We start from the raw sequence: 13186 nt of genomic DNA, 5'->3' as shown, positions 1-13186 counted from the left end.
GTGTTCAGGTCAGGAATGGGCGTGGGTCTGAGAAGCCCAGTAGGGACCAGAGGGCTGACAACATCCAGGCAGATCAGGGAGCCCTCGGGCCCAGAAGATAAGCCACCAGCATATCCCACCTGGCAGTTCCCCCAGCTCCAGCTCCACCTCACCTGAGAAGCACAGTCTGTGGCACACGTGGCCGAGCGGCACATCCCGCCACATCCCGCCTCGCCCTCACGAGCAGGTGACAGTAAAAGAGCATCTCTGATCAGAATGACAGAGAATCTCACAGCCAAGACTGAGCGATCAGCTAGAAATCACCAAATATTGGCAGAGTGCAAACACCAAGAAAGAAAGTCATCGTACTCAACAAACTGAAGACCTGACATCAGAGGACAGAGAAATGGAACAGGCGACTCAGAACTTTAAAACACATATATTTATACTCCCTGAGAGACTTAAGAGGATACTATGCCCATGAAAAAAGAATCAACTAGATACCCTGAAGATTAAAGTTGGACTGTTGAGATAAAAACTCAACAGCTGGGCGAAATAACAGGATGGACAAGACTGAAGAATAAATTAAAACAGGAGGGTTGAGTTGAGGAACTCAGCTTAACACAACAAAAAGATACAAGGTATTTAAAAAAATTAAGAAACAAGGCAGCAGACCTAGAAGTTCCAATATTCATGTACTAGGGATTCCACAAAGAGAGAACAGAGAACAAAGCACAAAAACTACTCGAAGAAATAAAGGAGAACAATTTCTTGGAATTTAAGAAACTCATGAGTCTTCAGATTAAGAATACAATTAAGGGGGCTTCCCTGGTGGTGCAGTGGTTAAGAATCCGCCTGCCAACGCAGGGGACACGGGTTTGATCCCTGGTCCGTGAAGATCCCACATGCCGCGGAGCAACTAAGCCCATGCATCACAACTACTGAGCCTGTGTGCCACAACTACTGAGCCGGCATGCCACAACTACTGAAGCCCACGTACTAGAGCCCGTGCTCCGCAACAAGAGAAGCCACCACAGTGAGAAGCCCGCGCACCACGATGAAGAGTAGCCCCCGCTCGCCACAACTCGAGAAAGCCCGTGTGCAGAAACGAGGACCCAACACAGCAAAAAATAAATTAATTAAGATACAATATTAAAAAAGAAAAGAATACAATTAAGTACAGAGCAACATGAATGAAAAGAGACCCACGTCCTAGTAAAATTCCTGATTCTCCCACCCCCAAATCTCAAATGCTTCCAGAACAAAATTAATTATTTTACAGGTTATTTTATAAAGGAATAAGAATGAGATGGACTTCAGATTTTTAATAGGCACCAGACAATAGATTTGCTTAGTCTACACTACAACAGCCACAAGGTGGAAGCAACCCAAGTGTCCATCAACAGATGAATGGACAAACAAAATATAGTCTATATGCACAATAAAATATCCAGCCTTAAAAAGGAATGAAATTCTGATAAATGATATGACACGAATGAACCTGAAAACGTGCTAAATGAAATAAGCCAGGCAGAAAAGGACAAATAGTGTGTGATTCCACGTATATGAGGTACCCAGAATAAGCAAATTCATAGACAGAAAATAGAACACAGGTTACCAGAAGCAGGGAAGAGGAGGCAATGAGTGTTATTATTTAATGCATACAAAGTTTCTGTCTGGGGTAATAAAAAAGTTTCGGAAATAGAGTGGTAATGGCTGTACGATACTGTGAATTTATTGATACTTAATGCTACGAAATTGTACACGAAAAAATTATTAAAATGGTAAATTTTATGTAACGTATATTTCAACACAATTTTTAAAAAGGAAAAAAAATAAGTAGGCAACATGAATAGACCAATTACCATTGAAGAAACTGAAAGGACAAAGATCTGCCTTGAAAACAGGTGACACACCTACATAGTTTTGCAGGCAAGATCTGCCAGATCTGACAAAGGACTAGTATCCAGAATACATAGAGAACTCCTACAAATCAATAAGGAAGTGATAACTAACTCAGTAGACAAACAGACAATGGATATAAACTGGCATTTCACAGAGGAAATGCAAATGGCCTATAATCAAGTGAAAAGAAACGAATCTCACTAGTTAACAGAGAAATGAAAATGAAAGGAACTAGGTACCATTTTTCACCCATCAGATAAATGAAAAGGAAAACTGACAATACCACGTGCTGTTGAGGATATGGGGAAATGGGTACTCACACGCTATGCAGATGGTACTATAAATAAATAAAGCCTCTTCGGAGGGCAAAGGGTCAGCAGTTATTAAAATTTTAAATGCACGTGACCTATCACCCAGAATCTATCCTAGAGAAATACTTGCAGATGTGCAAAAGGGAGTATATTTTTCCAATTAGAAGCAAACAGTCTAGTGATATGAAAATGGTTAAATAATCTGTGGTATGGGACTTGCCTGGTGGTGCAGTGGTTAAGAATCCACCTGCCAGTGCAGGGGACACGGGTTCAAGCCTTGGTCCGGGAAGATCCCACATGCCACGGAGCAACTAAGCCCGTGCGCCACAACTACTGAGCCTGCTCTCTAGAGCCCGCGAGCCACAACTACTGAGCCCATGTGCCACAACTACTGAAGCCTGCGCGCCTAGAGCCCGTGCTCCACAACAAGAGAAGCCACCGCAGTGAGAAGCCCGCGCACTGCAACCAAGAGTAACCCACACTCGCCACAACCAGAGAAAAGCCCGTGCGCAGCAATGAAGACCCAACGCAGCCAAAAATAAATAAATAAAATAAAATTTAAATAATCTGTGGTATGTTATACTACAGAATTCTATGCATCTGTTAAAAGGAATGAGATAGGTTTGTATACACTGATGTGGAAAAACCTCTAGAATACACTGCTAAGCTAAAAACAAAGAGAAAGTTTCAGAATGAAGCATACAGTATGAGATCATTTATTTAAAACAAAACAAAGCAAAATAAACCCACAATCTAAAACTACAGATTTCTTTAAATGCACAGAAAAAAATCTGGAGGATAAGCATTAAATTGATAATAGTAACTACTTCTATGGGTAGCACTGGGGTGTGAGGTATAGTTAAAGAGGACTTAAGTTTCATCTGTATGTTGACTTATTTCTAATAAAGAAAATGTATACGTGTATTACTTATATAATTAGAAATAAAGTAACTTAGAAAACAAGAGGCCTGCAGCCACCAGGCCTCATGAGAAAGCAGAGTTGAAAATGATGGCTCCTGCTGAGTACCGGCCCCTTCGTTTCCTCTTTGTTGCAAAAAAAAAGGTTGGGATCCATCAATTTTGACTGTCTCTTAGTATTTTCCCTGCTGCTACTTCTAACAGAAAAGGCATTAAATTCCCCACCCCTATCTTCCTTCAGATCCTCATCTTCCTTCTCTTTAAACATCTGCCTTTCTTTCTACTGGCTCTGAATCTAGGATTAAAACTCAACAGAATAGGAAGGAAAGAACACATTTAAAGAGGCTAAGTCATCATTTTGTCACATCTGAAGCTCAAGGGCAGACTGTATTTGCAAAGACTACCACAGTGATCTCTCATCCCATGTTCTCGTTTTTTATTATTATTTAATAATACTTTAAAAAATAATTCATTTATTTTTGGCTGCATTGGGTCTTCGTTGCTGCAGGTTTTCTCTAGTTGCAGTGAGCGGAGGCTACTCTTCGTTGCTGTGCACGGGCTTCTCATTGCAGTGGCTTCTCTTGTTGCGGAACACGGGCTCTAGGCACACAGGCTTCAGTAGTTGCAGCACGTGGCTTCAGTAGTTGTGGCTCGGGGGCTCTAGAGCGCAGGCTCAGTAGTCATGGCACATGGGCTTAGTTGCTCCACGGCATGTGGGATCTTCCCGGACCAGGGATAGAACCCATGTCCCCTGCATTGGCAGGTGGATTCTTAACCACTGCGCCACCAGGGAAGTCCCCCATGTGCTCTTTATACCAACGGGGATTTGACACTCCTCCCGTTGGGAGTGGCGGAGGCTATATCCCTTCCTCTTGAATCCTGACAGGCTTGTGACTACAGAAACGACTCTCTGTGGCTTTTATGACCTGGTTCTCTTGGCATGCTCATTCATGGGCCCCAGCACCACCTCACCATGAGGAGGCCCAAGCAGCCCAGGGAGGACAACCCAGCTGAGCTCGCAGCTGACAGCAAGCACCAATTCGCCAACCATGAGATTAAACCAACGTATCCTGCAGTCCCCTGTGGAGCCACCCCAGCTGATGCTGCACGGAGCAGAGATGAGCTGTCCCTGCTGGGCCAGGCCACATTACACGAGCGAAATAACTGTTGTCATCAGCCACTAAGTCCTGGCTTTTGTTGGTTTGTTACAAGGAAGCAGACAACTGGAACAGTTTCCCTAACGAATGTGGGCTTGGTTCACTCCAGTGAACCAGGCCAGCAACTATCTAACACAGGTAGTGTTAGAAGACATAGTAAGGAGGTGGTGAGGGGACATAGAGGAGACGTCTGCGACAGACAGAGTCAGATCAGGTGACCTCTGAGGCTCCTTCCCACAGTGAGACTGTACAATGAACATCCCGAGCTGAGTGCTTAGGCACTTCCCAGCACCACCTTTTCTTAAAAAAGAAGACCGTTTTCTCCAATGACACTTTACCTTTCAGAAAGCTGCCGGATCTGTGGAATTCCCATATATTTGTGGAAGTGCTCCAGAACATTCATTACGCCCTGAAGAAGATTAGCAACTTCTCCATACTGCCTTCTCCTGGTCATGGCTCTGCAAGGAAATAGGAAGTTGAGGACTCCAGAAAAACACTAAGGACACAAGATACAGATATGGACCAACCTACTCTCTGCTCTAAAACAGACATCAACTCAACTTAATAAGCATTTCCTGAGCACTGAATATATATGGTGCTGTGCACTGGGGGAGAAAAAAAATAAGACCAGGTCCAAATCCTTAAGGGAACATGAGTTAGTAAGGGAGAGCAACAGGACACATCTAAGTAGTACCAAGTAGGATGAATGGAGCTCTAAACAGAAGTCCAAGTTATGTGCTCTGGGACGTACAAAAGAATGTGTGAGTGATGGAGTCTCCCTGGGTGGGGGAAGGGGAATCTGGGAAGACTATGGATTTGGGATTTGGGATTTGGGTTGGGTATTATGGATTTGTTGGCTTTTGACAGAGAGCAGGGGTCGAGATGTTATTATTTGAGGGTTACGGCATTTGAGCAAACCAAACATATCTCAGGACACGACAAAGAGCATGTATATGCACTTACATGTTAACTCAAATCTGTAGACTTTAAGCCAATGCTAAGCAACTCTGTGTATGTTTAGGTATGTTTAGTTTCCCTGCTGCTAAGGTTAATGAAGCTTAAATAAAAGGATGCTGATAAAATCAACAGTTACACACAGCAAGGAAGGAACAAACTATTAGATTTAAAATTTTCATTAGGATTGGGTTTTTTAATTAAACGTATAATTTATGACTTCCTTTACAAGGCATTTAAAAAGACAGGCTCAAGTTCAAGCCAAGGAGTTATGTTGCTATCACCGCCTGGTCTGCTGGTTTGTTGGAAGGCACTGAGCACCTGGGGAAAGGGACAAGGACACTGCTCTTCCAGTCTCCTATGGGCCTGCTGTCCTCTCCGATCACTGCTCGCAGGAGAACAGGCCAGGGTTCACTGAAGACCATGCAATCTCTGGGAGAGACCAGGAAGGAGTCTGTCCCCTATTCGCCCCAACTTTGGATACTGTGGCTAAATTCCTATGGAGGTGCTCTTTCTTTATCCACACATGAGATTACACTGAGGCTGGGACAGGGGCAATTCTCATGAGACAGACCACAAAAGTGAACAGGAATATCAGAATCTTCTAGGAAAGGAGGCCTTTGGGCTGCTTCGTTGTGGTCAGTAACCAACTCTTCCTTTTAATACTGTTTCTCGTGTTCTCATGTACCGTTCCCTATAGTTCCCCTACAAGCCAAACAGAAAGCTTCTGCCTTTGGACAAGTGGGTGGGAAAAAAAAGAAAAAAGTGGGTCCAAGGATCTGTTTCCATAAGGCGTGTTCAACGACAGTGCAACTGAGCGCAACACAAGCAGGAAAACTTGCCAACGCGCAGGCTGGGGGCGTGATTACAGCCTTACACTGCCTCGTCAGCCTCCGTGGTAGAGACCTACCACATGTAAACGACCTGTGCTCTTGAAGTCATTCTCCACATGCTTTTTGGGCCCCTTCAGACTCACCTGCCCCTCACCTCAAAGTCTCGGGTGTCTGTTACACGTTGAGCACCCGAGGGCACAAAGCCAAAATGGTGACTAAACATCTGAGACCGCTTTGCAGGAAGTGGGCCAGGATGATGAGACTCTCCCGGCTGAGAAGTAGATAAACCTACGGTGCCATCTCCTCTGTGATACATTTATTTCCCGTGGACCTGAAAGGGACCGCTGACTGCTTACTCGAGGGAATCAACGCCGCCCGCCAGCATGTGCAGGTGGTTCAGCGTCGTGATCGAAGTGGTCAGGTGGCGTTTGGCGTGATCTAACTGCTTGATGTCGCGGGTGATTTCCTTCACCTAAACAGTGAAAAACCACAGGAGAAAAAGGAGGAGGGTTAAGACAGACGTCAACTGGTCTGCAAGTGGCCTCTGGAGAAAATAATGCAAACGAAATAGGGACAAACATACCTCGCGTTAGCCCTCGGAGAAAACACAGGTGTCCTCCCAATACATACTCAAAATAATTCCAATCAGCCCGTTTACATTTAATTGGGCATTTCTTCAGCGGACTTTGCCCAGGGTTACAAAATCCTCAGTTGTGAGAATGAAATGAACTTTATTCTTCACCCCAAGTAAAGAGGAGTGAGCCACATAGTAATTGAGTATGGAGCACCCGGTGCCCAGCAGCCAAGGACGGCCGATCTCCTCCTGAACAAGGTCAGGGAAGTATGCCTTCTGGCACCGGGGTTACTAGGTCCGGTACAAAATGGATAGCACAGTATGAGTCAGCTAATTCTATTGGGATGGGCTTTATTCGTGGATCTAGGGTTTATTATCTGGTCTCCAGATTTCTCCTCAAATCTCAAGAAGACTGAAATGTAACCCCCGCAAAGTAAGCTTAACATGACATCATTAAGAGCAGAGTCTTCAGGGAGACAGATGGCAATCAGGGGAGTAAAATTCCAACAGTGTTGATCCAGCGGGTCCAAGAGAAAGAAACTCTGTAGCTGGGAACGTAAGTATATTTCAGTCACTAGAAAAGTACATTCAGTAGTGAGGTGGGAACAGTTCTCCACCTTTACTAACACCGAGGCGGACTCTTTCACTAAACTGCCTGAGTCCATGCTGAACAAGAAACTTTCTGAAGAGCAATTAGGTTCCCCAGGTTCTGTGACACCCGGAGGGAAGGGAGCGCCCTGGATACCAGGCACAAACATCCTAGTTACTGGAAACATAGGTCTCCCATTAAAAGTGAAAAAGGCCGGTAGTGAGTTAAATTCACATGACCTGATTTTTTAGAGTTTGATCATCCTGGGTAGAGTTATGAAGTAAAGGTCACGACCTGTACAGCTGAGATCCACACCTACAAACCCGCAAGGCTGACCTGGATCCTAGCAGAAAAAGCCTCTTTCACGGGGACTTGGCCCATCAAGCCTGCTCTCTCTGTGACCCTCAGGCCACCAAAATGTCTCTATTTCTATCGTGGGGGTTTGGGGAAGAGGTGAAGAACCTACCACACCTTTACCAAATAACTGAGTTTGGGGGGAAAGACAATCAAGACTGATATAATAAACTAGATATAGGAGTTCGGCCTTATAATCTAATTACCCTTCCAACTCTGAAATAAATCATCATTCTCTTTCCCACCAAAATAAAAAATCCCTGTACTTCTCCCTGGGTTCCTTAGCTCCAGCACTCGCATCAGAGGTCTTCAACTACTGTGTTAAAAGTCAGCGTCATCTACCAGTCTTCTCGTTCCTGCAGGTCCTGCATCATTAGTCAGTCATTAAATCCGGGACATTCTTCCTCTGCCTCAAGACTCTGTCCCTTCTGCTCCTCCTTCAGGCCCTCGCTGCTTTGCACCAGAGCTCACTGGTCCCTTCACTCCCAGTGTTCCCCATCTCTCCCCATCACACACCCTGTGCTTCCCTAGACAAACCCAACTTCTTGTTATTCCCCAAATAAAGCCCTTAATGGCAGCTCACACAAGCAGCGCTCAGGCCAAAGTCACACGAGACCGGTTCACAGAACAGAATGCTGGTGGTTAATTTACCTTAACTGTTACCCCTGGGCAGCCAAAGAAGGACAGAACAGGACATGGCAGGTTTGGGAGTCAGACAGTTCTCGGGTTGAATCTCGGCTCTTTCACTCACCGACTCGGTGTCCTAGACCGAGTGGCTTAGCCTCACTGAGTCTCAGTTTCCTCACTGATAAATGGTCAATCATAAAAATAATAATGAGAGTAAAACCGAGTTCGTAAGGTCTGTTGTGAGGGCAAAGTTAGATCACTTGTATAAAGGAACGGGCACAGTGCTCGGCACAGTGAAAGAGCTCCACAAATATCCTCTTCTTCCCTTTAGCAAAGCACCATCTGGGGAAGCAGACTGCTTTTTTTTTTTTTGGGCCACACCACACGGCTTATGGGATCTTAGTTCCCCGACCAGGGATCAAACCCACGCCCCCTGCATTGGAAGCGCAGAGTCCTAATGACTGGACCGCCAGGTAAGTCCCAGACTGCTTTAATATAAAACATCTAACGGCATTAGGAGCGGTCTACTCAGACTGTTACTGCATCCCCCCTCGGCTTCAAGAGGGAGCGTGGTCCAGACTAGCAGATCAGAATCCTAAGTGCTCACGAATCTCCACAATTCTGTGATGTACACACAAATATTACCTCCACTTCACAGAGAGGCAACTGAGGTACAGAGAGGGTAAGTAACTTGCTTAAGGCCCCCAGGGAGGAAGGAGAGAGGGTGGATCTGAAGGCAGGTGGTCTGACGTCAGAGGCCATGCTGCTCACTAATGGTATCCAACTGTCCCCTCTCCCACCCCACTGCCCATGCGCTCCGCTGAAGCCGGGCCCGCCCCCGCCGCCTTCCACAGCCTGTCCAGTCTTGCCAAATGGCCATTGAAGAGAACTGAAGGGTCCGTGGGAGTGTGACCTCGGATCTATTCTTGAGTAGATTATAATACGATGTAGGCAGAGAAGTCTGGGAGGGTTTAGGAGTTTTCATAACCAAAACGAGTAGGGGGAAAAAAATGACATTAATAATAGCTTTCATTCATTAAGCAACTAACCCCAGCCCAGTACTATGCTCTGTGCTCTTCATACGTTTAATTCTTACAACATCCCTTTGAGGTAGTTATTATTCTTATTAAGGGGGGAAGAAACTGGTGGGCCTCTCGGTCGGTGGAGGTCCCTGAGCACATCACCCGAGGGCAGCACTGCGTAGAGGGAGAGCTTAATCAAGCCCCTCAGCACGTATCACAGGCAGGATGCGGCCCACCTCCCAGATCCAGGTCCAGTTTTCAAGCAATGCCAAGTTACAGGTCATACATCTGAACTGAGAAACACGTGATATAAACAAATGCTAGAGAAAGGAATCCAAAATGACTAGGAAACTATTTGGGGGAAAGGAGAAGAAGAGAACTTTCCCTGTTTAAAAACAGGGCTGCAAATACAGGGCCAGCACTGGAGACGTGGGCGCTGTGCTTGGCAGGAAGAGGGAGAACAAGTCTATTGACTAGTGTGACTGGACGAGAAGCCAACTTCCTCTTCCGGCGCAAAAAGGTCCGGAAGAGACCAGAACTCACCATTTGCTCCGATTTTTCTGCTTTGTCCTTGATGTCTTTGATTTTTCCAAAGAGTTGCTGAATCGCTTTCTGGGCCTCTTCAAGTGCCTAGAATAAGAGCATAAATGAAAAACAAGGCAGCACCGGTCCCTACGCTGTGATCAAGTGCAGCCTCAGAAGAAAATGCCTAAAGCTCTCTTGCTTCGCTGCACTTGCACTGACAATTTTGCCAGACCTGCGGCCGAAGCGGCAGAGGCAGAGGGAGTCCGCCATTTGCATGCAGGCAAATGAACACTCAGAGTTCTTGCCAGGTGGCATCACACAGTTTTAATTTAAAAACTAAACTATTGGGCTTCCCTTCAAAAAAAAAAAAAAAAAAAAAAACTAAACTATTTCCCTCTGTATCAGTGATTACTACACATACTGATGACAACAAATAAATAAGACATGCACATCTGTGTGTATATGTGTGTGTGTGTGTGTGTGTGTGTGTGTGTGTGTGTGTGCGCGCGCACGTATGCAGTAACCTTCAAAACCCTGAAGAGAGACATAGGTGGCTCAAAGTTGGGGGTAGGGGAAGCTTTGGGTTTTGAGAGTTCCAGAAGATGGTGCCATCCAAAAAAAAAACACAGTCACAGCTGTGCATGGGGACTCCAAAACCGTGGGCAAACCTTAAAGACATTTGTAAGTATCCCACTTGGGAACCAACGAAATGAAGTTAGAAAGGAATACTTACACCTAACAGTGAGCTAAATGTTTCCACTGAAATAAAAACCAACAAAGATGGATGCCACCCATTAAAAGCATTACAACCCACAGTGGTAATTGCGTGAGTCTGGGAAGCAGTATTAGGGGAGGGGAGAGGGCGCTCAGCCGCACACGTGAAGAACACACGTACTGGTGAAAGAGGCAGCGGCCAAAAGAACTCCCACTTCATTTCATTGAACGCACTTTATTTTGGATTTAAGAGTGGCCTGGGGACTTCCCTGGCGGTCCAGTGGTTAAGACTTTGCCTTCCAATGCAGGGGATGTGGGTTTGATCCCTAGTCAGGGCACTAAGATCCCACATGCCTCGCGGCCAAAAAACCAAAAACATAAAACAGAAGCAATAGTGCAACAAATTCAGTAAAGACTTTAAAAATGGTCCACATCAAAAAAGTAATAAATAATAATTTAAAAAAAAAGAGTGGCCTGCCCTAACATGGCTTCCCGAGCCCTTTGTAAATGTCATGACAAGGCCAGCATCGCCCTAGAGCTGTGTGTGGCCATCTGTGCCTGCAGGGGGGAAACAGCCAGCCTCCCTGAGGACACCCTGACAGAGGAAAGAGGACAGCAAAGCTGCGACGTGGGGAGAAAGTCAAAAGCCCTGACAGAGGTATTTGAACCTCCGCCTTCAGTAGAACCCAGCAGAAGAGCTACCTCTAGACTATGAACTAACACGTTTTCTTTATGGCTGAAAAACATGCTCAAAAAGCAAACTTAAGTCTGCTTCCGCTGCAGGAAGCTCCTTCCTTGTTGAAAGGAGGGATTGTATCTCCCTGTCTTTCCCAGGTTTCCGGGAGGCCCACTTCTCCTGATGCTGGGACTCCTTCCTTCCCCTGCAGCTCCTCGCCCTGTGTGTGGCTCAGTCCCAGACAGAGCTCTCTTCTGACCTTCTTCATCTCTGGGATCTGCAGGGGTTTCACGCCTGGGGACAAGGATACCGAGCTTCTGTGTGTGTCTGTTATGGCTTCCTTTACCAGTTTGTTGCCAAGTCCGAGGTGATGCTAGTCGAATAAACAGCGGCTCACACCACCTCCTGGGACAGGCAGGGAGTGGGCGGTTTGCTCTGCTGGATCGCTTCACTTATATCTACCAAGGCTGGGGAGCAAAGAAGCTTTTATACTTGTCATTTCTGCCGCCTGGACAGAGGTATTTTAATCATCAGAAGGTTTGGTCTTAGAACAACAGTTGGCATTGCTATCAGAGACCAAAATCCGTAACTCGGGAAGTTTTACCTGAAGAGTAGTAACCAATCAAAAGGGGCGATGGAATGGAAATGGGTCTCACTGAGCAGCCCCTCTCAAACCCATTCCCTCCCAAGAGGGTGCCTCACTCAGCAGCTGCTTCCTCTCCGCTTCCTACCATCCTGCCTCCCTCACTCCCAGATTCAGCACCCCCAAAACAGTTGTGGTGCAGTGAGAAATCCCTCCACTTTCCAGCCAGAAGGCAGGAGTTTGAGGCCTGTCTCTGCTGTCACATACCAGCAGGGCAACCTCTCTACGGGTCAGTTTCCTCATCTGCAAAGTGGTGACGATGCCACCTACTTCAGGGGTTGTTGGGAAGACTCAATGACATAATAGGTGTTGAAAGCTACACAGATATTAGGTCTATTTCCAGGGCTTTTGACCAGCCTGGGCAAATGCATGTTTGCACCTAGGGATACATACATATATATCAAGTGGAGATATCAAGATGGACATATGAGTCTGGAGCTTGGAAGAGAGAAACTGAAATTCAGAAGTCATCAGCTTATAGATGACACTTAAGTCTGTAGGACTAAAAATCACCTAGGAAGAGGGTACAGACAGAAGAGAAAAGAAGAGAAGAGAAGACGGCCCAGGGCTGAGCCCTTGGACACCCCAATGTTCAGCAGTCTAGAAGAAAAAAGGGAGGGAGGAAAGATGCAAGAGAAAAACCACCAGTGACAGAAGAGAAAATCAGGGACTATGGTGTCACAGAAGCCAAACAAAAGTGTTGGAAGGAAGAGGAAAAGAGTGATTATGTCTTACATTGTTGAAAATTCACGTAAGATTAGGACAGAGGATGACCACCAAACTGGACACCAGGGAAGTCACTGATGACCTTGACAAGAGTGATTCCAGTGGAGACAGTGCGTGTGAGAGCAGGGGCCAGCAAATGATGGCCTCGAGGCCAAGCCCAGTGTGCCACCTGTTTCTGTAAACAATGACAGCTTGGATCACACCAATCCCGTTCATTTAGGAATTGTCTGTGGCCACTTGCTCCACGTAACAGCAGGGATGGGTAGTTGCCAGAGACCAGATGGCATATAAAATCTAAAGTACTTACTACCTGGTCCTTAATAGAAAATGCTTGCTGACTCCTGGTATAGACTATTTTTTCAAGAAGCTTTTATTGTGAGAAGACAAGACAGTAAACAAGAAGAGGAGAAATCGATTGGGGGGTAGGGGGTGGGTAACGGGACAATTTCGGAAGAGAAGGACTTTTTTATAATGTTCTTGAATTGTTTACTGTTTAAGTACCAGCTCTCTAACGGGGTTGTAAGTATCCTTTAGAGTGTGGCCCAAGGATATGAATGGCACTCTTAAATCCCCTATGGTTCAGGCAATTGCCCATTCTGGTGGCCAGAATGACAGGCCCAGCTGATAAGTACTGTCTCAGTATTATCACCACTAGCTCCTTCTCACTCCAAAAGTGACT

The 13186-nt window shown here is 45.9% G+C and overlaps 1 protein-coding gene across 1 annotated transcript in view; it reads right to left on the bottom strand.

Moving 5' to 3' along the window:
• The window catches only part of VPS53 (VPS53 subunit of GARP complex), a 132718-nt gene that overhangs the window by 91140 nt on the left and 28392 nt on the right, over positions 1–13186 (bottom strand). The window contains exons 5-7 of the mRNA XM_024736014.1: positions 9767–9853; positions 6414–6529; positions 4609–4728 (exon numbers count right to left, since the gene is read on the bottom strand). Of these exons, the coding sequence (XP_024591782.1) occupies positions 4609–4728; positions 6414–6529; positions 9767–9853 (323 nt within the window). The remainder of the gene's footprint in view (positions 1–4608; positions 4729–6413; positions 6530–9766; positions 9854–13186) is intronic.

The sequence above is a fragment of the Neophocaena asiaeorientalis genome, unplaced genomic scaffold (assembly GCF_003031525.2).
Source record: "Neophocaena asiaeorientalis asiaeorientalis breed wild unplaced genomic scaffold, Neophocaena_asiaeorientalis_V1.1 scaffold129, whole genome shotgun sequence".
Lineage (NCBI taxonomy): Eukaryota > Metazoa > Chordata > Mammalia > Artiodactyla > Phocoenidae > Neophocaena > Neophocaena asiaeorientalis.
The sequence above is the reverse complement of the archived record's forward strand: the minus strand, read 5'-3'. Positions and strand labels throughout refer to the sequence as shown.